At 64.2% G+C, this 23093-nt stretch overlaps 1 protein-coding gene across 2 annotated transcripts in view; it reads left to right on the top strand.

Moving 5' to 3' along the window:
- SCN4A (sodium voltage-gated channel alpha subunit 4) overlaps window positions 1-23093 on the top strand; it is a 177319-nt gene that overhangs the window by 68890 nt on the left and 85336 nt on the right. For both annotated transcript variants that reach the window (XM_075911769.2, XM_075911768.2), the window contains exons 3-9: window positions 3793-3911; window positions 5851-5940; window positions 6437-6565; window positions 8498-8589; window positions 12300-12584; window positions 19771-19834; window positions 22337-22478. In XM_075911769.2, coding sequence (XP_075767884.2) covers window positions 3793-3911; window positions 5851-5940; window positions 6437-6565; window positions 8498-8589; window positions 12300-12584; window positions 19771-19834; window positions 22337-22478 — 921 coding nt within the window. The remainder of the gene's footprint in view (window positions 1-3792; window positions 3912-5850; window positions 5941-6436; window positions 6566-8497; window positions 8590-12299; window positions 12585-19770; window positions 19835-22336; window positions 22479-23093) is intronic.

Here is a 23093-nt window from a genome sequence, read left to right as displayed (position 1 = left end):
AGGGGGCCAGATGGTTGAAACAAAAATACCGAACCTCCCCCCCGCCCCCAAAAAAACACGGGGAAAAAATTGAAGGAAAAAAAAGGGGGGAGGGAGACCAAAGTTGTTGAGCAAAAAAAAAAAAATTAAAATAAAACAGCATGTCCCCTTTAAGAGTGAGTGCAGGGATAGGAACAGGGGAGAGGTTGAGCGCTAAGACCCAGGGAAAGCACTGCTTCCCCTAGGTCTTTTGGCCGGTAGCCATTTTCTGCTGGCAGCCTTGGGGAACCAGGTAAGCACGGGACCTGGGGGTGTTGGGGGCCGGGCGCTGAGTGTTGGTAGGGTTGCCAGGTGCCCGGCGTTTCCGCCTCCTGGATGGGGAAAAATTCAGAGAAAACCGGGCAGCTCAGGACAGCGCAGGTGTCCGGTATCCTCTGAATTTTTTTACTGGGCAGGAGGCAAAAAGACCGGACTGTCCGGGTGAATTCTGGACACCTGGCAGCCCCAGCCAGCGAAGCAGCTCTGTGATCTAAATCTGAGCGCGGGATTTCTTTCATTTCACATCAGTAATATTCACGAAGTTCCCTGCGAGCCCCTGGCCCAACGGGCCGGCGCCCGCCTCTCCCAGCCTGCGGGCTGCCCTGCACCCCACCCCGCTCCACCATGTGGCCCTGCCAACCAGGCTGCATGGCTGCTACAGGGCAGGAACCGGGCCCGTGGGGAGGCTGGCCCAGGAGGTACAGCCTCCCAGGGCCTGGCTCCAGCTACATGGGGCAGCCAGGCCGCATGGCTGGAACCCACCACTCCCCTTCCAGCAGGACAGTGAGCGGCGAGGGCTGCTGTGCCGCTCTGCAGATCAGGTGGGCAGGCCCCGAATTTTCTGTGTGTGGCCGCGCAGGCGCGCACCTTCGAGGGAGCGATGCTGGAGACCCGCCCGCGAAGCTAAACAAATCTAGAATAGTGCGATTCGCATTTTACTACTTCGTGATTATCGAAGTGAAATACCTCAAGGGACAGCCCTGAAAAGAAACATGCTGACTTCTGCCCATCGTGTGTGCGTGCGTGTGCGTGTGCATGTGCGTGCGTGTGTAAAATCAACGCATTTGACCCAACTGCATTTTTCAACAGGGAAACTGTTCTCTCTGCACTTTTTCAACCAGCTTTAGATGCGGCGGGGCAGTTTGGATGAGCCCTTGTAGGTCCAACTTCCTCTCCATGACATCTGCTGTCCTTCCTCCTCCGCCACCCTCAGCCCTCCGTCCGCGTAGCATCATTAACACTGGAGGGGTCGCTGCACGAGGGAATTTAACTGTGAACGTCCATGTGGGCCAGCTCCCCAGCTTTCCTTTGACTGGCCTTGGCCACATGGGACTTCTGCCCTCCAGCTACCGTCCCACCCCCAGGAGATGGGCCAGGCTGGGCGATGCCTTGCCTCTCGAGTATTGCCAGGCGAGCACTTCCAAAGCTCCTGAGCCAAGACATCTTCTGCCCTTGGTCGTCCCCGGCTCTGAGCTCCTTCCCCACGGCCTGGCACTCGCCTGGTGGCCGCAGCTGTGCCGGAGCATGGTGCTTTTCATTATTACCCCTCCCCCACCTCAGTTCATTCCCAAGGGAGTGCGGGGAGCCCCTGGACTCCTCCTCCCCCATCTCCATGGGTCCCAGATCTTTTATGCAGCCCTCAAGCTCTTTTGCAACACCTGCGTTCCCTCAGCCCCGTGCTCCACGAGCAATAAGCCTGACTCTTCGATTGTTTTCTCTTCCTTGCTACGCTCAGTAAATGTGCCCATTGCCTGCAGCCTGCGGGCTTCTCCTCGAGCTTCACACAGCCAAAACCACTCGCGAGATGCTTCCCCTGACTGCGGCGTGGCCACGCCTCGCTGCCGGCCTCCTTTCCTCGGCAGCACACCCATTGGCCAGGGAGCGACCTTCTTTTCAGGCTAGAAAGCACCTCCCCCGTTGTGGGCACAACTGGAAATGAAGAACGTTGCCACTTTGCTCCTTTTTCGTGGCTGCTGCGTATTCTGGCGTGCAGGGCCCAGCTGTGGCTATTGGTGTCATCCAGACTCCTGCAGAACACTGCAGAAGGCAACAAAACCCACAACCGGAATCTTTCCCCGACCCCCTCCCAAGCCCCACTCCAGGCATGGGGGGGAGCAGGTGGGGTGGGTGCTGGGTGTGTCGCACTCCCATTGCTCCAGAGTTTTCTCAGCCATTTTAGCTAGAACACGAGCGCAAAAGCGAGCGCAAGTGGGCGTGGAACGGTCGAGGGGCCCGGAACGCTCACAGAACCAGCACTTCGGAGAGACCAAGCTGATTTCTATTTAACTCAGCCACGTGTTAGAAGAAATAACCATACAACCTCACTAGCGCTTGTGAGCGCCCCACCAGGACGCCTTGCACCCGTTAGCAACGCACTTTCAGAGCCAACATTTTTACCGCTGTACCCGTTAACTAGCCAACACACGCTGGGTCCAGCAAGTCACTTGGCAGGCCCGGCCGAGGCCTTGAGCTTTCGCCAGCCTGTGGCCTGCCAGCATCACCGAGCCTCCTGCCCAGTGGGACCCTAGCGGCTCTCCCAGTGACAAGCTGCCACCCTTCACCTCCACACAGGGCCCTGTTCCACCAGCAATGCACGGTGAAGACCTGGGGCCTGCTCTGGGTTGGAGCAGCCTCCTAAGGCCATGACGTCTCACTTGGTTGCTCCCGATTTTACCACAGCTGCTGTCATCTTCCATAAACTTCCCGTTTCCACGCCAGAGCTCCGCGAATAGCTCCACTGGAGGAATTTCTGGGCAGGGTTCACTGGCCGCTGCCCAGCCGGAGCTCAGTCCAGTCTGGCCCTCAGATCTACGGCTAGTGGTTTCCACTATTCGACTGGCTTTGCCTGGCCCACGCGGCGGAGCCTACAGCTCAGAAAGGTGCCTGAGGGCGCGGGGAAGCTGGCTGTGATGCTGTCGTTCCGCGCGGGAGGCCCGCGAGGTGCACAGGTGCCACTGGCAGTGGTATCTGATGTGCGTTTTCTTTATCACGGGACGGGGGGGGGGGAGGAGAAAGCTGGAAAGAGCCACAGCTGCTGCTCAAGACAACCTCAGTGCAGCCCCCTTTCTTGTAGGCACTGGAGATGGGGGGTGCCAAGAGCCACTGCCCCCACCCCCTTTGGAGAACTTGAACAAGGTGGGGGTGGGGGGCAGGGCCCCTAACTTTGCCCTGCTGCCACGACGGGACAGTTGGGGCACCTTTGGGAAGGTGGGGTGGTGCAGGTTCACGCCGCTCCCGAACCTCATTTCTCCAGACATCTGCTGCCCTGATCTTTCATTTTTCACAGTGGAAGCAGTTTGACATTCGAGCTCCTGGATACAGGCTAGCTTAGGCTAATATACACCTGGGGGTGTATAAAATGTAGATGGTAACTTCCCACCGATTATCATTAGCACGAGCCAATATTCTCCTGGGAGAAGAGGTCACACACAGAACATTCCAGCTCCAGAGAGCTAAGAAGTTACGAAGATCTGAAAAAAGGAAACTACCCTGGAAACTTGCTTCTTACACAGTCTCCACTAGCATCCACTCTGCTCAGCAGCTGCAGCTAAATCTCGACACCGACCGGTTGGGTATCTGTGAACCCACGTCACGGTTTTATCCTGCTTCTCCTCACCTGCGATGCGGGCACCATCCAGCGAAATGTATTGCAATGGCGGAGCGCACAGCGCCGTTCGCGGAGCCCCTGACTGTGTTTGGGGTCGCAGCTCGGCTGTGAGCACGGGGGGGCTGCTGCGAGCAGGGGCTAATCCCTCTTCCTTCTCTCTCTTGCAGACATTCATCGTCCTAAACAAAGGAAAAGCAATCTTCCGGTTCACCGCGACCCCGGCCCTCTACGTGCTGGGACCCTTCAACCCCCTCCGGAGAGGTGCCATCAAAGTGCTTATACACTCATATCCTTTCCTAACTCAGGCAGGAGTAAGTCACCGGGCCCAGCTGGCATTCAGCCAGTTCTGAAGGAACTCAGACTTGAAACAGCAGAATTACTGGCAGTGGTATGTCACCTGTCCCGGGACTAGGCCTCTGCCCACGGCTGCAGGGGAGCTAATGTGATGCCAATTTTTCAAAAAGGCTCCAGAGGGGATCCTGGCAATTACAGGGCAGTAAAGCTAACTCCATGCCAGGCAAATTGGTTGAAACTCTAGTAAAGAAGAGAATTGTCAGACACACAATGTGTGAGGAATTCGACGTGGCTTTTGGACAGGGAAATCCTGCCCCACCAATCGACCAGAATTCTTTGAGGGGGCAACACACCTGTGAGCAAAGGGGCCCAGTTGATACAGGGGATTGGTGTTTTCAGAAGGGCTTTGAGACGGGTCCTACCAAAGGCTTTTAAGCAGAGTAAGCAGCCGTGGGCTAACAGGAAAGGGAATGGGGGGACTAGCCAGTGGGGAGTTTGGGGGGGCTGGGCAGTGGGGGTGGGGACTAGCCAGTGGGGAGTTTGGGGGGGCTGGGCAGTGGGGGTGGGGACTAGCCAGTGGGGAGTTTGGGGGGGCTGGGCAGTGGGGGTGGGGACTAGCCAGTGGGGAGTTTGGGGGGGCTGGGCAGTGGGGGTGGGGACTAGCCAGTGGGGAGTTTGGGGGGGCTGGGCAGTGGGGGTGGGGACTAGCCAGTGGGGAGTTTGGGGGGGCTGGGCTGGGCAGTGGGGGTGGGGACTAGCCAGTGGGGAGTTTGGGGGGGCTGGGCAGTGGGGGTGGGGACTAGCCAGTGGGGAGTTTGGGGGGGGGCTGGGCAGTGGGGGTGGGGACTAGCCAGTGGGGAGTTTGGGGGGGCTGGGCAGTGGGGGTGGGGACTAGCCAGTGGGGAGTTTGGGGGTGCTGGGCAGTGGGGGTGGGGACTAGCCAGTGGGGAGTTTGGGGGGCAGTGGGGGTGGGGACTAGCCAGTGGGGAGTTTGGGGGGCACTGGGCAGTGGGGGTGGGGACTAGCCAGTGGGGAGTTTGGGGGGCAGTGGGGGACTAGCCAGTGGGGAGTTTGGGGGTGCTGGGCAGTGGGGGTGGGGACTAGCCAGTGGGGAGTTTGGGGAGCAGTGGGGGTGGGGACTAGCCAGTGGGGAGTTTGGGGAGCAGTGGGGGTGGGGACTAGCCAGTGGGGAGTTTGGGGAGCAGTGGGGGTGGGGACTAGCCAGTGGGGAGTTTGGGGGTGCTGGGCAGTGGGGGTGGGGACTAGCCAGTGGGGAGTTTGGGGAGCAGTGGGGGTGGGGACTAGCCAGTGGGGAGTTTGGGGGTGCTGGGCAGTGGGGGTGGGGACTAGCCAGTGGGGAGTTTGGGGAGCAGTGGGGGTGGGGACTAGCCAGTGGGGAGTTTGGGGGGCAGTGGGGGACTAGCCTGTGGTGCTGGGCAGGGGGGTGAAGGAGGTCTGTGTGTATTGGGGCGCTGAGTGGGTGGTGCCCCGCCACAGCTGTGGAGCTCCGTGCTCTGGGGCCCAGGGCCGACAGCAGGGAGCCTATGGAGCGAAGGGTCACGTGGCTGGGAAGGTCAGAGGGGACCACTGTGATCCCCGGGTCTGACCTGCAGGCGGGTGCCGAGGGCTCAGCCGGCCAAGGGCCGGGACCCAGCAGCAGGCAGGGCCTGGGCCTGGGGGACGTGGGGGGCAGATCCAGAGGGGGCGAGAGACGCCAGGGAGGCCGGGGCTCAGGGCAGGCTGGGGCGTGACTGGAGGGAAGGGGGAGGGGGGTGGCTGCAGCTTTTCCGCCTTTGCGCCGTTCCGAGAGGAGCAGCAAGCGCCGGGTCGGCCCGCGCTCCGGGGGGTGGAAGGGAATTCCCGCCGCGGCGAGGACGCGGGGGTGGGCCTGTGACGCGCCCCCGGGGACGTTTTCCTTGACCTGCTTGTAAGTTATTCAGCATGTTTATCATGATCACCATTCTGGCCAACTGCGTGTTCATGACAATGAGCGACCCTCCCCCGTGGGCCAAGAACGTGGAGTAAGTCCCTCCCCCGCCACAGAGACCCGCCCGGCGGCTTGCGGGGCCGAGGGAAATGGGAGGCGGGGGCCATGCCCAGCCCCAGGCCTGGCGCCCTGCGACGCTTCTGGGCAGCAGGTTTTCGAGGGCTCGGCAGATCCACTTCCGGGCCGGATTGCCGGGATTCAGCACCCGTAGTCAGGGTCGATTTTCCCAAGAGCCTCCCATTTGAGGGCCGAAACCGGGGCCAGAGTTTTCAAAGCCCCCAGCAGCCCCGCAGCGACGCTAGCTGCTCCCCCGGCTCCTTAGGAAACTTGGCCCCTGGTGCTGAAAGCAGCATGCGCGCGAGGGCCCGTCCACGTGAACGCTGCCCACTTTGCTGATGCTCGCTGTGCCAGCAGCCACGGTGTCCTGCAAACCTTTCCCCAGGCAGCTCCTACATCTCCTGCAAACACCTACCGCCATTCCCGCAGGTTCTCCCTGCGGCTGCCCGTCCTGCCACTGTCTCTGCTTCCAGGTACACCTTCACCGGGATCTACACCTTCGAGTCCCTGATAAAGATCGCCGCCAGAGGGTTCTGCATTGACCAATTTACATTCCTCCGGGATCCATGGAACTGGCTGGATTTCAGTGTGATCGTGATGGCGTGAGTATCCGCAGATGGGCTGCGGCGCACGCGGAATTGGGCGCAAGCGTCTGGAAAGCAGCCAGAGATGTGACAGCTGGCACAGCCTCCATGGGGGGAGCCCAGTCCTGCCCGTGGGGCCAGGAACGGAGGGAGACAGGAAGAGCTGTGACCTAGACATGCTGGGGGCCTGGGCCCTACCACGAACACGTGCGAAGTCCTGCGCTGAGCTGAGCGCTGGCCCCCAGAGACGTGATGCTGAACTGGATGGTGTTTCCCAGGGCCCCCGGCCTTGCCAGCTGCGTAGGGCCCAGCGGAGTCGCTGCTCCGTGGGGATGGATCTGGCTGGGTAGTCTGGCCTCCCCTGCTCCCGAGTGGCGCTGGAGCACTTTCGATAGTGGGTGCAGAAAGCCAGCCCCATACTCCGCCTCCCCCACCGAGCTGGGGCCAGGAGCAAGGCCATGTCCCCGAGGGGAGACCGACAGCAGCAAAGGGTCTGGGGCCACAGCTGGGGGTGCGCACGACAGCTGGACCCCAGGCACCAGCTGTGAGGCAGCAGCCAGGACCCTGCATAAACCTGGGGGTGCTCAGCACCCTGCACCCCAAGCTCCCAGCCTTGCCAGGTCCCAAAGGAACCGCCCACGTGGCTGCCACATCCTGGGTTTGTCTGCACGGGCCACGCCACTGAACCTTGGGCCTTCGTGGTGGGAGCTTGGCTCTGCCCGAGAATGGGGCGAAACTCGACCTGGTTTTGCCCCATGTTGGATGGGGGCCCTGCTCTGCTCCCAAATGGCACCCCCTCCCCGGGTGATAGGACCCCACAAGCACTGCCCTGATGGCTGGGGCGGGGCTAGCTGCGGGGGCGGAGCCACGCCAGTCCCAGCAACCCCAGAATGTCTGAGGTCCGGGGCGGGTGCACCAGCGTGAAAAGGGATTTGGTCTCCGGAGGGAGCTGGAGGGAGCCGCCCCAGAGCAGCGTGTGGACCCGAGACATTTCCCAGAACCCTAGGACTGGACGGGCCCTCGGGAGGTCACCAGGCCCCAGCCCTCGCAGCAGGGCTCAGGGCTATCCAGATCCTGCCTAGCAGGTTATTGTCTGACCTGCTCTCACAACCCTCCAGGGAAGGCAGAGGCTCGCTGTGTTGTCTGTACAGCGCCTCGCACCAGCGGGCCATGGGCTAAGATGCTGCTACCAGCGTCAGGCCTCGCTGACCCGTGTAAAACTTTCGGCTGTATCTAGACTACATGGGTCCGTCGACAGAGCCATGTAGATGAGGGTTGTAGGCAAAGGGAAATGAAGCCGCGATTTAAATAATCGCAGCTTCATTTACATTTACATGGCTGCCGCGCTGAGCCGACAAATAGCTGATCAGCTGTTTGTCCGCTCAGCGCGCTAGTCTGGACGCTCCCCTGCCGACATCAAAGCCCTTTGTCGGCAGCCCCGTTATTCCTCGTGGGATGAGATTTACCGGGGCTGCCGACAAAGGGCTTTGATGTCGGCAGGGGAGCGTCCAGACTAGCGCGCTGAGCGGACAAACAGCTGATCAGCTGTTTGTCGGCTCAGCGCGGCAGCCATGTAAATGTAAATGAAGCGGCGATTATTTAAATCGCGGCTTCATTTCCCTTTGCCCAATAAACAAATCTGCATGGCTCCGTCGACGGAGCCATGTAGTGGAGATGTACCCTTCCAGCGCAGACAGGTCCTCAGGCACATTGCTCCTGGGAGCGTTCCCAGCTTCTCCAGCCAGCACAGCTCCCGACCCTGCCCCCTCGTCTTTGCCAGTAGCCGTGACGTGCTGGCGAGTCCAGCGGCCTTGCAGCCTTCCCCGTGGCTTGGCAGCTGTGCTCCTTTTGCCTCTGAATGGGACCATGACCCGAAGCCCCGTGAAGCCCCCCTCGCTCCAGCCGCCACGGGGAGCAGACGCTGAGCGATCCCTCTCCCCCTCTCCGCAGCTACACCACAGAGTTTGTGGATCTGGGAAACGTCTCGGCCCTGCGCACGTTCCGTGTCCTTCGCGCCCTGAAAACCATCACCGTGATTCCAGGTAAGCCAGGGAGTGTTTGCCTCCAAGCCCGCTCCGCTCCCTTCCCCAGGGTCAGCGTGAACTCGACAGCCCAGCCAGATTGCACCGGTGCTGAGTGAGCGCGGGAGACTCGTGTGAGAGTTTCACGCCCCTCGGCCCTCGTGGGCACTGGTGTAAGCACCGCTGGGAGGCGAGCGGAGGAAGTGGCCCCCGGCCTGTGGCGAGGCGAAGGCGTTTCCCTTTGAGCTGGGGCGCCGTGGCATTTGCAGCGCTAACGCTCCAGCCCCTGCTCTCGCCGGCACGTCTCTTCTGCCCTTTGAGCCCGACCTTCTGCATGCCCCAGAGGGAGCATTTTGTACTGGGAGACCCGGAGGCAGATGCAGTGAGTCGCTCTGCCTACCCCCCGAGAAAGAGGAGATGGTTTCAGGCTGCCTGCGCTGGGAGCTAGGGGTGTCCGCAGCTCCTGGCCACGTACTCGCACGCGTGCTCCTTGAGCTACACGTAGTCGTGCGCTGCAGTGGCATCACCAGTGCGAGCCGTGGCGCAGGCCAGCTGCCCTGAGTCCTGGCAGGGCCCCGGGGCTCAGCTGTGCCACTGCTCGCTTGTGACTGGGCGGGCGCGGCTACCCCGTTCTGCTCAGCGCTCTGGCGGGATGAGCCGGGACAAGCGCGTCTCTCTGGGCTGGGATCTGACCCTTCGGGTCCCACCCGCTTGTGTGTGTGTGTCTGTCTGTCCTACCCCACCCGGCTCGGGGAGGGGCTGGGGCAGGGAGGGCAGGTCAGCTGAAGCCCCTCTCCCCAAGATTCCCACCAGGCCACTGCTGCTTCTCCCTGTCCCGTCACTGCTGGGGAGCAAGGGCAAAGCTCCCCGCCTGGGTCACTCGCTCCTCTGCCCAGCCAGCAGGGAGAGGAGTGCAGGCGAGCCCGGAGCTCTCCTCTCGCTCCCTGACCGGACGGCAAGGGCCCAGCCAGCTGGAATGTGGGGGAGCCTCATCCCCCCCGCCCGGGGGCTCGGGCTGCAGCAATCCTGGACTGGGGGGAGGGGCGAGCCCCAGTCGGCCGGTCATCTGCCTGGCTCCCTGCTGCTTCGCATGGCAGCCTGCAGGAGAGCCCGTCTGGGCGCAGCCCCCCGGCCTGGCTGTCCCTGCCTCTGACTGCTGGCAGCTGGGAGTGGGTGGCAGGGGCAGGGGCGCCCTCTGGGCGCCTGGCACTGGCCGCTGGCCCGGACCCTGGGGGAGCTGGGCTGAGGCTCCTCTCCTGCTCCGGGGACACCCCAGGGACCTGCGGGAGCAAGAGGCGGGATCCAGCCTCTGTGCTGCACTCGGGTCGCTCCATGCGTGATCATGACCCAGCCTTGTGTGGAGCCGCCTTGGCCTTGACTTTGGCTGGTCTCAGCCTGGCCCCCAGCTGCGCGGGCAGAAGCCGGGCACGGAGACGGTGCCGCTTGCTAGCACCAGGAGACGCGCTCCCGACTCCAGCCCTGCCATGTGCTGCAGCACTAGGGGCTGTCTGGGCATCGCGGCCGGCCTGGCCAGCTGGCTCGGGCTCGCGGGGCTCAGGCCACGGCACGGTCCCCCTACCTTGCAGTGTCTTACAGCCCAGGACTCTGGGCACTTGAGTGGCCGCTTGGGAGAGACTCCAGCGCCGCCCAGCGGAGTAGCAGAGCCCACAGCCAGGTTTTGTTTCTATTCGTGGTGCACATTCACACACACCCCAGTGCACATCAAACTACTCCCCACACAGGGAGCACTGGGGGCTGCCAACCTTGTCCAGTGCTCCCTGGCATTCCCCAGCACAGCCCCAGGGCATGGCCTGGCCCGGTGGCAGTAGCCACGTAGAAGATACCGGGGGCTATTTCCTCAGGCCAAGAAGTCGAATGCCCTGGATCCTTGGGGCCTGACGCCAGCCACAGCCGGCTTGGTTCACCCCACGTGGCCAAATACACTGGGGAGCAGGTCCGAGCCTTCGAATGGTTAAAAGCAAAACCAAACAGCCCCCAGCTGCTGGCGCGGGAAGAGGGTCGCTGAGTCGGGCATCTCTCCCTGGCACAGGGCAGGAGTCCCACAGGCCCGGGCCCTCCCTGTGGCTAACAGCGTCGCAAGGCGCCAGGCTGAACGGCAGCCCAGCTGGGCGGGGGACTCTGCGGAGGCGATCGGTGCACTCGGGTCTGCAATGCACTCTCCCTGGGGAGCAGCTACTCTGTAGTGGCTTGTTCTCCGCCAGCTCTGCCCCGTGGAGACGGGTCCTTAGCGGAGCAGGGTTGTAGTCCCAGTCGCTGGGGTGCTAACGGTCCCACGGTGGATATTGGACAGGAAATGGGTAGAAGCGAAGGCCAGAGCTGAGCCCTTGGGGTGCTGGGGGTCCGGAGATGAATTCGGAGGTTTGATCCTACCACTAGTCTGGCGGTCGCGCGAAGGGAATAAATATCGTCACGTTCTGGGGGCCTGTCGGGTCTGGTCCATAGCCTGCTCCCACGCTGAGCCTGTGCTCCGGAGGGAGCCCGAGCCCCCAGTGCCCGCGGTCGCTCCATCGCCTGCGCTCAGCCGCACGCACCCTTCTCCGGGCTGGGCCGAAGGGCTGGGCAGAGCTCAGGGGTCTCCTGGTGGTGACAGACAGAGATACAGATGCTCCGTTGGGGCGCCCCACAATCCTCTGCCCTGGGAGCAAGGTTAGCCAATCCAGCGTTCCCGGTGCAACAGCGCAGGCCCTTCTCCACGCGTTCGCCCAGCGGTGATTCCGTTTGGCAAGGTGCACCCGAGGGAAAGCCGCCCAATAGCAGGGAGCGAGGACCCACTGCCGTCTCTGCGCTGGCGAGATTCCAGGGCCGGCCCAGGGATGTTTCCAAGGGGTCTGTCCGTGTCTGGAAAACCTGTTACATGTGCAATCTGCTCCAGCACGTTGGAAGGACCGTTTGTGGCACAGAGTGGTTCAAAACCCCACGGCAGCAGGAGTAATTAACGCTTCGGGATGCTGGCGGGTGTCTGGCGGGCTCGGGAAACATTGCACCTGGAGAGTTGTGTGAATTTGAGGGATTTCTCAGTTCACTGGCAAGTCCAAAAACTTGGCAAACACCATGTTAGGACTAATGGAAAATGACATTTTTCTAAATCTCAACGAACTGAATAGTCAAAAAATAATTTCTGATAGAACAAAGTGTTTTATGACGACAAAATCTAAATGTTTTGATTTTGACCATTTTAAAATGTTTTAAATTGTTTATTATGTAAACAGAAGGAAATTTGTAATAAAAAATTATTTTGAATCGAAAAATCAAAATGTTCTATTTTCAGAAGCGGCCCTAGACGAGCTGCCGGCAACTGGCACCCTGGGCGAAACGCGCGATCGGTGCCCCCGCCTCCACAGCCCTCAACCGCCGTTTATCTTGGCGCCCTAGGCGACCGCCTAGTTCGCCTGTATTGACGGGCCGCCACTGTCTATTTTTACAATGTTTTCGCTTTGGGGGAGGCAGGTTCATCTGAAACAATTTGCAGAACACGTTGGTGTTGCCAGACCTGCATTTTGTCCCAGGAAAAAAACTAGTAGAAAAATGTCATCCTGTTCTATTTCCAGCCCCTTGTAACTGCCCTGCACTGTGGGCGGGTGAATTTTTATGGGACGGGGTCTTGCCTTACCCTGAAATTCAGGGAGCAGGCAACTCTTCTGGGCTGCCTGAGAACACTATCGCTGATTAACGATGGACAGCTAAACCGATAACAATGCCTCCCTTCTCAGGGCTGAAGACGATTGTGGGAGCTTTGGTACAGTCTGTGAAGAAGCTCTCGGACGTCATGATTCTCACTGTGTTCTGTCTGAGTGTTTTCGCGCTGATTGGCCTTCAGCTGTTCATGGGGAACCTTCGGCAGAAATGCGTCAGGTGGCCGCCTCCCATAAACGGCACTTTGCCAGAGGACTTCTTCGGAATGGACAACGACACGTTTGCTAACGCGACGCTGGACAGCAACAGCACGGGGCTGAGTAACGGCACTTTCGACTGGGATTCCTACATCCACGACGAAGGTAAGCGCTCGGCCCTTTCCTCGGCTGGAACGTGCCGCCGTACAGAGCCCAATTGACTCGGGGCCCCCATGCAGAGCCAATCAGCATCCAGACATGGCCACCACTCCCACCCTACTCCTCAGCCACTCAACTTCCAGGGTTGTCCCACATCATGTGACTAAGCCGACGACAAATAAAAACTGGGCCCGAGAGGCTGGGATCCCAAACCGAGAAATGAGCGTGTGACGGGGCGGTCACGGACGACCCCTCGGGAGGGTCTCCTGGGGCACTGCCGCCGCCACGGCCACTCGGCTTCCCGCTCTCTGGGCCTCCTCATCTCCCGGTCTTGCTGGGCCAGCTCCCTGGTCTCCCCCAGCCACGGCCCTGGGCCGAGATCCCCCCAGACACCGAACCTCTGCAGGCCCAAGGAGAGGGCAGTTTAGGGCCCAGCTTCCTGGGACACCCCTCCCCCAATGGGATCGGACCCCACAGGAATGATTTGAAACGTGATTGTCTTAAGGCCCAGCAGTAGGGCTGGAGTGAGCGAGACCAGGCAGAGCAAAGTGGGTTACAAATCAAGAGAGACGAAACCGCCCGGTTTCCGGGGCTGGGCTGCACTGAACCCTCGGCACAAACTTTTCAGACTCACCCTAAAACCTCTTCTCCAGCTGCCCCTCGAAAGCCGGGCTGGGGCGCTCGGCCCCCTCCCTCCAGCGCAGCCCAGCCCCCCTCCAAAGCCGGGCTGGGGCGCTCGGCCCCTTCCCTCCGGCGCAGCCCAGCCCCCCTCCAAAGCCGGGCTGGGGCGCTCGGCCCCCTCCCTCCAGCGCAGCCCAGCCCCCCTCCAAAGCCGGGCTGGGGTGCTCGGCCCCTTCCCTCCGGCGCAGCCCAGCCAGAAGGCCCCGGCCCTGCTTTCCTATGCTCTTTTAAGGAACTGAGGCCCCTCCCCACCAGCCCCTGCTGAGACCTGAGGACAAAAGAGATTAACAGTTGTTCATCAAGACCTCCAGGGTGGCCCCATGTCTCCCCTGCACACACTGAACCCCTCCGAGTGTTCCCCGCTCCATGTGCCTGACGCTTACATCAAAGCGAGGTAACCAGAGCCAGCGGGGCATGCCAGGAAGATCGATGGGTTACAGGAAATAACCCGCTTAGAGCACCTTTGAGTTACGTCTATTCCAGTCCATACGTCCATTTCACAAAGCGGGGGGAGGGGGGAGGGTCCGTCACAGGATGGTTTGTCCAAAGACAGAAAACTGAGAAAATCCAAATGTTCTGATGAAAAGAAAAAGCGTTAAAACGAAAAGGGCAGAAACCCTTTATTGGCCAGGGAGCCGCGCGCACGGCGAGTGCGGGAAGGGGGCCCGAACCCTGCTGGCACATTCATGCCAGGGCAGAACCAGCTGCTGCTCAGCCGGGGTCCCTGAGCCTGTGGCCGAGGCTGGGATCGGCGGGGGTGTTTGCCCTCCTGTTCAGAGCACTCAGCAGATCTCGGGCAGGTCAGGTTACATGCTGACCGGGCTGCTTGATCCCAGCCAGTCAGGGGGAAGGCTCTTTAGCAGGGGCCTTCAGGTCAATATCCACAAACTCCTGAGATCCCTGCAAACAGCAGCCGCACATCCTGGCCAGGCATTCAGGCTGACAGCTGCTCACACCAGGGCAATGCGGGGGGGGGGGGGGGGGCGCTTTTCAACACTCTGCTAGTTAAGTGGAGGCCTGGGGGCTGGGTAGGAGTCACCCCTTGGGATGCGCAGAACAGGCTCCAGACGGGTCGCCCCAGACATGGGGCCGTTCCCAGGGCAAAGGTCGGATCTGGTGACGCCCAAGGCAGGGGAACCTTGCTGGGCTGAGCCGTGCCCGCCACGATGGCCTGGCCCCACGGAGCCGGTTCTCTGTGTCAGCAAATGAAATGAAATCCCCCCTGTGACGTGTCTCAGCAGCTGCTGTGGGTCTCACCGGGGCAGGCGGCTCCCCAGCAACATCAAAGAGGAACGAGCTCGATGTATTCCCACTCGCCTGCTCACCCTCTGGGGCTGCTGTCTTAGGGGGGTGGGCTGGTGGGGACGGGCACGGGCAGTGATCCAGCTCGTGGCTGTCTTAGGGGGGTGGGCTGGTGGGGACGGGCACGGGCAGAGGTCCAGCTTGCGGCTGTCTTAGGGGGGTGGGCTGGTGGGGACGGGCACGGGCAGAGGTCCAGCTCGGGGCTGTCTTAGGGGGGTGGGCTGGTGGGGATGGGCACGGGCAGAGGTCCAGCTTGCGGCTGTCTTAGGGGGGTGGGCTGGTGGGGACGGGCACGGGCAGAGGTCCAGCTCGGGGCTGTCTTAGGGGGGTGGGCTGGTGGGGACGGGCACGGGCAGAGGTCCAGCTCGGGGCTGTCTTAGGGGGGTGGGCTGGTGGGGACGGGCACGGGCAGAGGTCCAGCTTGCGGCTGTCTTAGGGGGGTGGGCTGGTGGGGACGGGCACGGGCAGTGATCCAGCTCGTGGCTGTCTTAGGGGGTGGGCTGGTGGGGACGGGCACGGGCAGTGATCCAGCTCGTGGCTGTCTTAGGGGGTGGGCTGGTGGGGACGGGCACGGGCAGAGGTCCAGCTCGGGGCTGTCTTAGGGGGGTGGGCTGGTGGGGATGGGCACAGGCAGAGGTCCAGCTCGCGGCTGTCTTAGGGGGGTGGGCTGGTGGGGATGGGCATGGGCAGTGATCCAGCTCGCGGCTGTCTTAGGGGGATGGGCTGGTGGGGACAGGCACGGGCAGAGGTCCAGCTCGCGGCTGTCTTAGGGGGGTGGGCTGGTGGGGATGGGCACAGGCAGAGGTCCAGCTCGTGGCTGTCTTAGGGGGGTGGGCTGGTGGGGATGGGCACAGGCAGAGGTCCAGCTCGCGGCTGTCTTAGGGGGATGGGCTGGTGGGGACGGGCACGGGCAGAGGTCCAGCTTGCGGCTGTCTTAGGGGGGTGGGCTGGTGGGGATGGGCACGGGCAGAGGTCCAGCTTGCGGCTGTCTTAGGGGGATGGGCTGGTGGGGACGGGCACGGGCAGAGGTCCAGCTTGTGGCTGTCTTAGGGGGGTGGGCTGGTGGGGATGGGCACGGGCAGAGGTCTAGCTCGGGGCTGTCTTATGGGGGTGGGCTGGTGGGGATGGGCACGGGCAGTGATCCAGCTCGTGGCTGTCTTAGGGGGGTGGGCTGGTGGGGATGGGCACGGGCAGAGGTCCAGCTTGCGGCTGTCTTAGGGGGATGGGCTGGTGGGGACGGGCACGGGCAGAGGTCCAGCTCGTGGCTGTCTTAGGGGGTGGGCTGGTGGGGACGGGCACTGGCAGTGATCCAGCTCGCGGCTGTCTTAGGGGGGTGGGCTGGTGGGGATGGGCACGGGCAGAGGTCCAGCTTGCGGCTGTCTTAGGGGGATGGGCTGGTGGGGACGGGCACGGGCAGTGGTCCAGCTCGCGGCTGTCTTAGGGGGGTGGGCTGGTGGGGACGGGCACGGGCAGAGGTCCAGCTCGGGGCTGTCTTAGGGGGGTGGGCTGGTGGGGACGGGCACGGGCAGAGGTCTAGCTCGCGGCTGTCTTAGGGGGGTGGGCTGGTGGGGATGGGCACAGGCAGAGGTCCAGCTCGCGGCTGTCTTAGGGGGGTGGGCTGGTGGGGACGGGCACGGGCAGAGGTCCAGCTCGGGGCTGTCTTAGGGGGGTGGGCTGGTGGGGATGGGCACAGGCAGAGGTCTAGCTCGGGGCTGTCTTAGGGGGGTGGGCTGGTGGGGATGGGCACAGGCAGAGGTCCAGCTCGGGGCTGTCTTAGGGGGGTGGGCTGGTGGGGACGGGCACGGGCAGAGGTCCAGCTTGCGGCTGTCTTAGGGGGATGGGCTGGTGGGGACGGGCACAGGCAGAGGTCCAGCTCGTGGCTGTCTTAGGGGGTGGGCTGGTGGGGACGGGCACGGGCAGAGGTCTAGCTCGCGGCTGTCTTAGGGGGGTGGGCTGGTGGGGATGGGCACGGGCAGAGGTCCAGCTCGGGGCTGTCTTAGGGGGGTGGGCTGGTGGGGACGGGCACGGGCAGAGGTCTAGCTCGCGGCTGTCTTAGGGGGATGGGCTGGTGGGGACAGGCACGGGCAGAGGTCCAGCTCGCGGCTGTCTTAGGGGGGTGGGCTGGTGGGGACAGGCACAGGCAGAGGTCCAGCTCGCGGCTGTCTTAGGGGGGTGGGCTGGTGGGGACAGGCACAGGCAGAGGTCCAGCTCGCGGCTGTCTTAGGGGGGTGGGCTGGTGGGGATGGGCACGGGCAGAGGTCCAGCTCGGGGCTGTCTTAGGGGGGTGGGCTGGTGGGGATGGGCACGGGCAGAGGTCTAGCTCGCGGCTGTCTTAGGGGGGTGGGCTGGTGGGGATGGGCACGGGCAGAGGTCCAGCTTGCGGCTGTCTTAGGGGGGATGGGCTGGTGGGGACGGGCACGGGCAGAGGTCCAGCTCGGGGCTGTCTTAGGGGGATGGGCTGGTGGGGACGGGCACGGGCAGAGGTCCAGCTCGGGGCTGTCTTAGGGGGATGGGCTGGTGGGGATGGGCACGGGCAGAGGTCCAGCTCGGGGCTGTCTTATGGGGGTGGGCTGGTGGGGACGGGCACGGGCAGAGGTCCAGCTCGTGGCTGTCTTAGGGGGGTGGGCTGGTGGGGATGGGCACGGGCAGAGGTCCAGCTCGCGGCTGTCTTAGGGGGGTGGGCTGGTGGGGACGGGCACGGGCAGAGGTCCAGCTTGCGGCTGTCTTAGGGGGATGGGCTGGTGGGGACGGGCACGGGCAGAGGTCCAGCTTGCGGCTGTCTTAGGGGGGTGGGCTGGTGGGGATGGGCACGGGCAGAGGTCTAGCTCGGGGCTGTCTTATGGGGGTGGGCTGGTGGGGATGGGCACGGGCAGTGATCCAGCTCGTGGCTGTCTTAGGGGGGTGGGCTGGTGGGGATGGGCACGGGCAGAGGTCCAGCTTGCGGCTGTCTTAGGGGGATGGGCTGGTGGGGACGGGCACGGGCAGAGGTCCAGCTCGTGGCTGTCTTAGGGGGTGGGCTGGTGGGGACGGGCACTGGCAGTGATCCAGCTCGCGGCTGTCTTAGGGGGGTGGGCTGGTGGGGATGGGCACGGGCAGAGGTCCAGCTTGCGGCTGTCTTAGGGGGATGGGCTGGTGGGGACGGGCACGGGCAGAGGTCCAGCTCGTGGCTGTCTTAGGGGGTGGGCTGGTGGGGACGGGCACGGGCAGAGGTCCAGCTCGGGGCTGTCTTAGGGGGGTGGGCTGGTGGGGACGGGCACGGGCAGAGGTCTAGCTCGCGGCTGTCTTAGGGGGGTGGGCTGGTGGGGATGGGCACAGGCAGAGGTCTAGCTCGGGGCTGTCTTAGGGGGGTGGGCTGGTGGGGATGGGCACAGGCAGAGGTCCAGCTCGGGGCTGTCTTAGGGGGGTGGGCTGGTGGGGACGGGCACGGGCAGAGGTCCAGCTTGCGGCTGTCTTAGGGGGATGGGCTGGTGGGGACGGGCACAGGCAGAGGTCCAGCTCGTGGCTGTCTTAGGGGGGTGGGCTGGTGGGGACGGGCACGGGCAGAGGTCTAGCTCGCGGCTGTCTTAGGGGGGTGGGCTGGTGGGGACGGGCACGGGCAGAGGTCTAGCTCGCGGCTGTCTTAGGGGGGTGGGCTGGTGGGGATGGGCACGGGCAGAGGTCCAGCTCGGGGCTGTCTTAGGGGGGTGGGCTGGTGGGGACGGGCACGGGCAGAGGTCTAGCTCGCGGCTGTCTTAGGGGGATGGGCTGGTGGGGACAGGCACGGGCAGAGGTCCAGCTCGCGGCTGTCTTAGGGGGGTGGGCTGGTGGGGACAGGCACAGGCAGAGGTCCAGCTCGCGGCTGTCTTAGGGGGGTGGGCTGGTGGGGACAGGCACAGGCAGAGGTCCAGCTCGCGGCTGTCTTAGGGGGGTGGGCTGGTGGGGATGGGCACGGGCAGAGGTCCAGCTCGGGGCTGTCTTAGGGGGGTGGGCTGGTGGGGATGGGCACGGGCAGAGGTCTAGCTCGCGGCTGTCTTAGGGGGGTGGGCTGGTGGGGATGGGCACGGGCAGAGGTCCAGCTTGCGGCTGTCTTAGGGGGGATGGGCTGGTGGGGACGGGCACGGGCAGAGGTCCAGCTCGGGGCTGTCTTAGGGGGATGGGCTGGTGGGGACGGGCACGGGCAGAGGTCCAGCTCGGGGCTGTCTTAGGGGGGTGGGCTGGTGGGGACGGGCAGAGGTCCAGCTCGCGGCTGTCTTATGGGGGTGGGCTGGTGGGGACGGGCACGGGCAGAGGTCCAGCTCGTGGCTGTCTTAGGGGGTGGGCTGGTGGGGACGGGCACGGGCAGAGGTCCAGCTCGCGGCTGTCTTAGGGGGGTGGGCTGGTGGGGATGGGCACGGGCAGAGGTCTAGCTCGCAGCTTTCTTAGGGGGGTGGGCTGGTGGGGACAGAAGCAGCCAGGAAAGGGCCCTGGCCGTGGGCTCCGTGTGGGGCTGGCTGGAGAACTCGGGTTATTTTCCAGTTTCCCAGCAGGACTCATGCAAACCTGCAGAGCCCCAGCATTGGCCTTTCTCCCGTCTCTCCCGTGGGGTTGGTGACCAGTCACAGCAGGAGCGCCCTTCGCCCAGGGATCCGCGCTGGCTGTCTCTAGAGCCCTCTGCCCCTGGGTTTGGGAGTCAGCCAGTCGGGCACACGAAGACTGTGCGACGAAGGTCACCCGTGCAAATTAGCACCTTATGAATAGCAAACACAGGAAGCAATAGCTATGGGGCATGCCTTGTGCGCGATCCAGCGGCTGGGACACATCCAGTGAGCCATTTGGTGAAGAACTGCAAATCTACTAGACATTGGAGAGAGTTTGTCTGTCTGGCCTTCCGCCTGTCTGTCTATTTGAGTGCGTGTCTGTTTGTTCAACAGCTCCTCCGAAACGGCAGGAGCTAGGACCCCCGAATTCGGCAGACAGCTTCCTTCTCCGAACTTAAAGCAAGGGCAGGGGTTGGTTGTGCCAGGACAATGGGATGTTCCCAGAATGGGACTGTCTCTCATAAAACTACACAGAAAAGACCCCTCCTCCCCGGCCCCACAGAGCAAAGATTCCCATGACACATGGACACTTCCATATTCCAAAAAGCAAACCTGGATTGAGCTCAGGACCTGAGCAAGGTCTAGTGAGAAACACACGTGTGCAAAGCAACACCTGCGATGCTCACGTCTCGCTTTCTTCCTGAATTGCAAAGGGAACTTCTACTTTCTGGAGGGCGCGCTGGATGCTCTGCTCTGCGGGAACAGCAGCGACGCCGGGTGAGTGAGCTCTGTTCGGACTGGCGCAGGCAGACCTGGGGAGGGAAAGAAAGAGGCCAGCGAGGCTTAGTATGCGGCGAGCACGCAGCCGGAGCAGCCAACCGAGGTGACCGGTGCGAGTTTGGAGAATAGGGTTGTGGGCACAAACGCCCATTGCGCGTCTGGACACCAGTTTCCCTCCAATTTTTCCCACCCCTGAACAGAATGAATTTTGTTCCATGTACCAGCGTGGAGGGGACGTGCGACACGGAGGTGACATGACACCTCATCTTCATACTGGTGCACATAACAAACTTCATGTGCTGGGGGGGCTAGGGTTTTGTAGTGTGGGAGGGGGCGCAGGCCTGAGGCAGAGGGTTGGGGAGTGACGGCTTTGGCTGGGGGTGCAGGTTCCGGGGGGGATGAAGGGCTTAGGGCTGGCGCAGAAGGTTGGGGTGCAGGGGTGGCGCTGAGTGTGGGGTGAAGCTGGGTGCTAAGGGGTCGCTGTGAGGAGAAAGGATTCCCCCACTTCTTTCTCCTTGCAGAAGCACTGCGGGGCCCAAAGCCAGCAGTAATATCCCCTCTCCTCCCTGCCCCTCCGGCGCTGACGCCCCCTCTCCTCCCTGCCCCTCCGGCGCTGACGCCCCCTCCCCTCCCTGCCCCTCCGGCGCTGACGCCCCCTCTCCTCCCTGCCCCTCCGGCGCTAACGCCCCCTCTCCTCCCTGCCCCTCCGGCACTGACGCCCCCTCTCCTCCCTGCCCCTCCGGCGCTGACGCCCCCTCTCCTCCCTGCCCCTCCGGCGCTGACGCCCCCTCTCCTCCCTGCCCCTCCGGCGCTGACGCCCCCTCCCCTCCCTGCCCCTCCGGCGCTGACACCCCCTCTCCTCCCTGCCCCTCCGGCGCTGACGCCCCCTCCCCTCCCTGCCCCTCCGGCGCTAACGCCCCCTCTCCTCCCTGCCCCTCCGGCGCTGACGCCCCCTCTCCTCCCTGCCCCTCCGGCGCTGACGCCCCCTCTCCTCCCTGCCCCTCCGGCACTGACGCCCCCTCTCCTCCCTGCCCCTCCGGCGCTGACGCCCCCTCTCCTCCCTGCCCCTCCGGCGCTGACGCCCCCTCCCCTCCCTGCCCCTCCGGCGCTAATGCCCCCTCCTCTCCCTGCCCCTCCGGCGCTGACGCCCCCTCCCCTCCCTGCCCCTCCGGCGCTGACGCCCCCTCCCCTCCCTGCCCCTCCGGCGCTGACGCCCCCTCCCCTCCCTGTCCCTCCGGCGCTGACGCCCCCTCCCCTCCCTGCCCCTCCGGCGCTGACGCCCCCTCCCCTCTCTGCCCCTCCGGCGCTGACGCCCCCTCCCCTCCCTGCCCCTCCGGCGCTGACGCCCCCTCTCCTCCCTGCCCCTCCGGCGCTAATGCCCCCTCCTCTCCCTGCCCCTCCGGCGCTAATGCCCCCTCCCCTCCCTGCCCCTCCGGCGCTGACGCCCCCTCTCCTCCCTGCCCCTCCGGCGCTGACGCCCCCTCCCCTCCCTGCCCCTCCGGCGCTGACGCCCCCTCCCCTCCCTGCCCCTCCGGAGCTGACGCCCCCTCTCCTCCCTGCCCCTCCGGCGCTGACGCCCCCTCCCCTCCCTGCCCCTCCGGCGCTAACGCCCCCTCCCCTCCCTGCCCCTCCGGCGCTAACGCCCCCCTCCCCTCTCTGCCCCTCCGGAGCTGACGCCCCCTCCCCTCCCTGCCCCTCCGGCGCTGACGCCCCCTCCCCTCCCTGCTTCTCCGGCGCTGACGCCCCCTCCCCTCCCTGCCCCTCCGGCGCTGATGCCCCCTCCCCTCCCTGCTTCTCCGGCGCTGACGCCCCCTCCCCTCTCTGCCCCTCCGGTGCTGACGCCCCCTCCCCTCCCTGCTTCTCCGGCGCTGAAGCCCCCTCCCCTCCCTGCCCCTCCGGCGCTGACGCCCCCTCCCCTCCCTGCCCCTCCGGAGCTAACGCCCCCTCTCCTCCCTGCTCCTCCGGCGCTGACGCCCCCTCCCCTCTCTGCCCCTCCGGCGCTGACGCCCCCTCCCCTCCCTGCTTCTCCGGCGCTGACGCCCCCTCCCCTCTCTGCCCCTCCGGTGCTGACGCCCCCTCCCCTCCCTGCTTCTCCGGCGCTGAAGCCCCCTCCCCTCCCTGCCCCTCCGGCGCTGACGCCCCCTCCCCTCCCTGCCCCTCCGGCGCTAATGCCCCCTCCTCTCCCTGCCCCTCTGGTGCTAATGCCCCCTCCTCCTCCCTGCCCCTCCGGCGCTGACGCCCCCTCCCCTCCCTGCCCCTCCGGCGCTGACGCCCCCTCCCCTCCCTGCCCCTCCGGCGCTAATGCCCCCTCCTCTCCCTGCCCCTCTGGTGCTAATGCCCCCTCCTCCTCCCTGCCCCTCCGGCGCTGACGCCCCCTCCCCTCCCTGCCCCTCCGGCGCTGACGCCCCCTCCCCTCCCTGCCCCTCCGGCGCTAATGCCCCCTCCTCTCCCTGCCCCTCCGGTGCTAATGCCCCCTCCTCCTCCCTTCTCCTCCGGCAGGAGGTGCCCTGAAGGATACACGTGCATGAAAGCAGGGAGGAATCCGAACTATGGCTACACCAGCTATGACACGTTCAGCTGGGCCTTCCTTTCTCTCTTCCGCCTCATGACTCAGGACTACTGGGAGAATCTCTTCCAGCTGGTGAGCCCCTCTCTCCTGTGGGCCCAGCTCCCCCGGCAGAGGCAACGGCTTGTGCGCCACAGGGCCGCGTGCGGAGAGGGACGAGTCGGCCTGTGCTGTGCGGCGCTACGGCCTCCGGTCACTGGGCATGGCAACCGGGGCTTGGGGCCCCACGTCCAAACCCACCTGGGCTGGGCTGAGCGCCCTGGCCTTGCAAAGCGGCGCATTGTCCATGGGGCGGGGCCTGATGGAACCAAAACAAGGGGCAGGCGGGTGAGAGCGCCGCGGGGCCCCCCCTTTGACACAGCCCATGCACGGGGCCTTGGGAAGCGCGGAGCCCGGGGCAGCCGCCCCGCTTGCCCTGCCCTAAATCCACCCCCGACAAGGGGCATAGGCAGAGTCTGCTCACGGCCTGCACCCGACACTGGGTGCCGGCCCCGCAGCCTTCGCCCTGGGTTGCGCAGAGGCTTGTACTGGAGGAGGGGGGAATAGCGGGTCCCATTTCCCGCTGCGGCACAGTCACACAGGTGCACTCGCACTGCACCGAGCCTCCCTGGGCTGGGCGTGTTCGGGGGAGCCTGCTGTGACCAGGGGAATCTGCTGCCCAGATCGGGGGTCACCGCTCGGACCCTCAGG

The sequence above is a fragment of the Pelodiscus sinensis genome, chromosome 29 (assembly GCF_052426305.1).
Source record: "Pelodiscus sinensis isolate ZL-2025 chromosome 29, ASM5242630v1, whole genome shotgun sequence".
In the NCBI taxonomy this organism is placed as follows: Eukaryota; Metazoa; Chordata; order Testudines; family Trionychidae; genus Pelodiscus; species Pelodiscus sinensis.
This window is presented reverse-complemented; position numbering and strand designations above follow the sequence as displayed.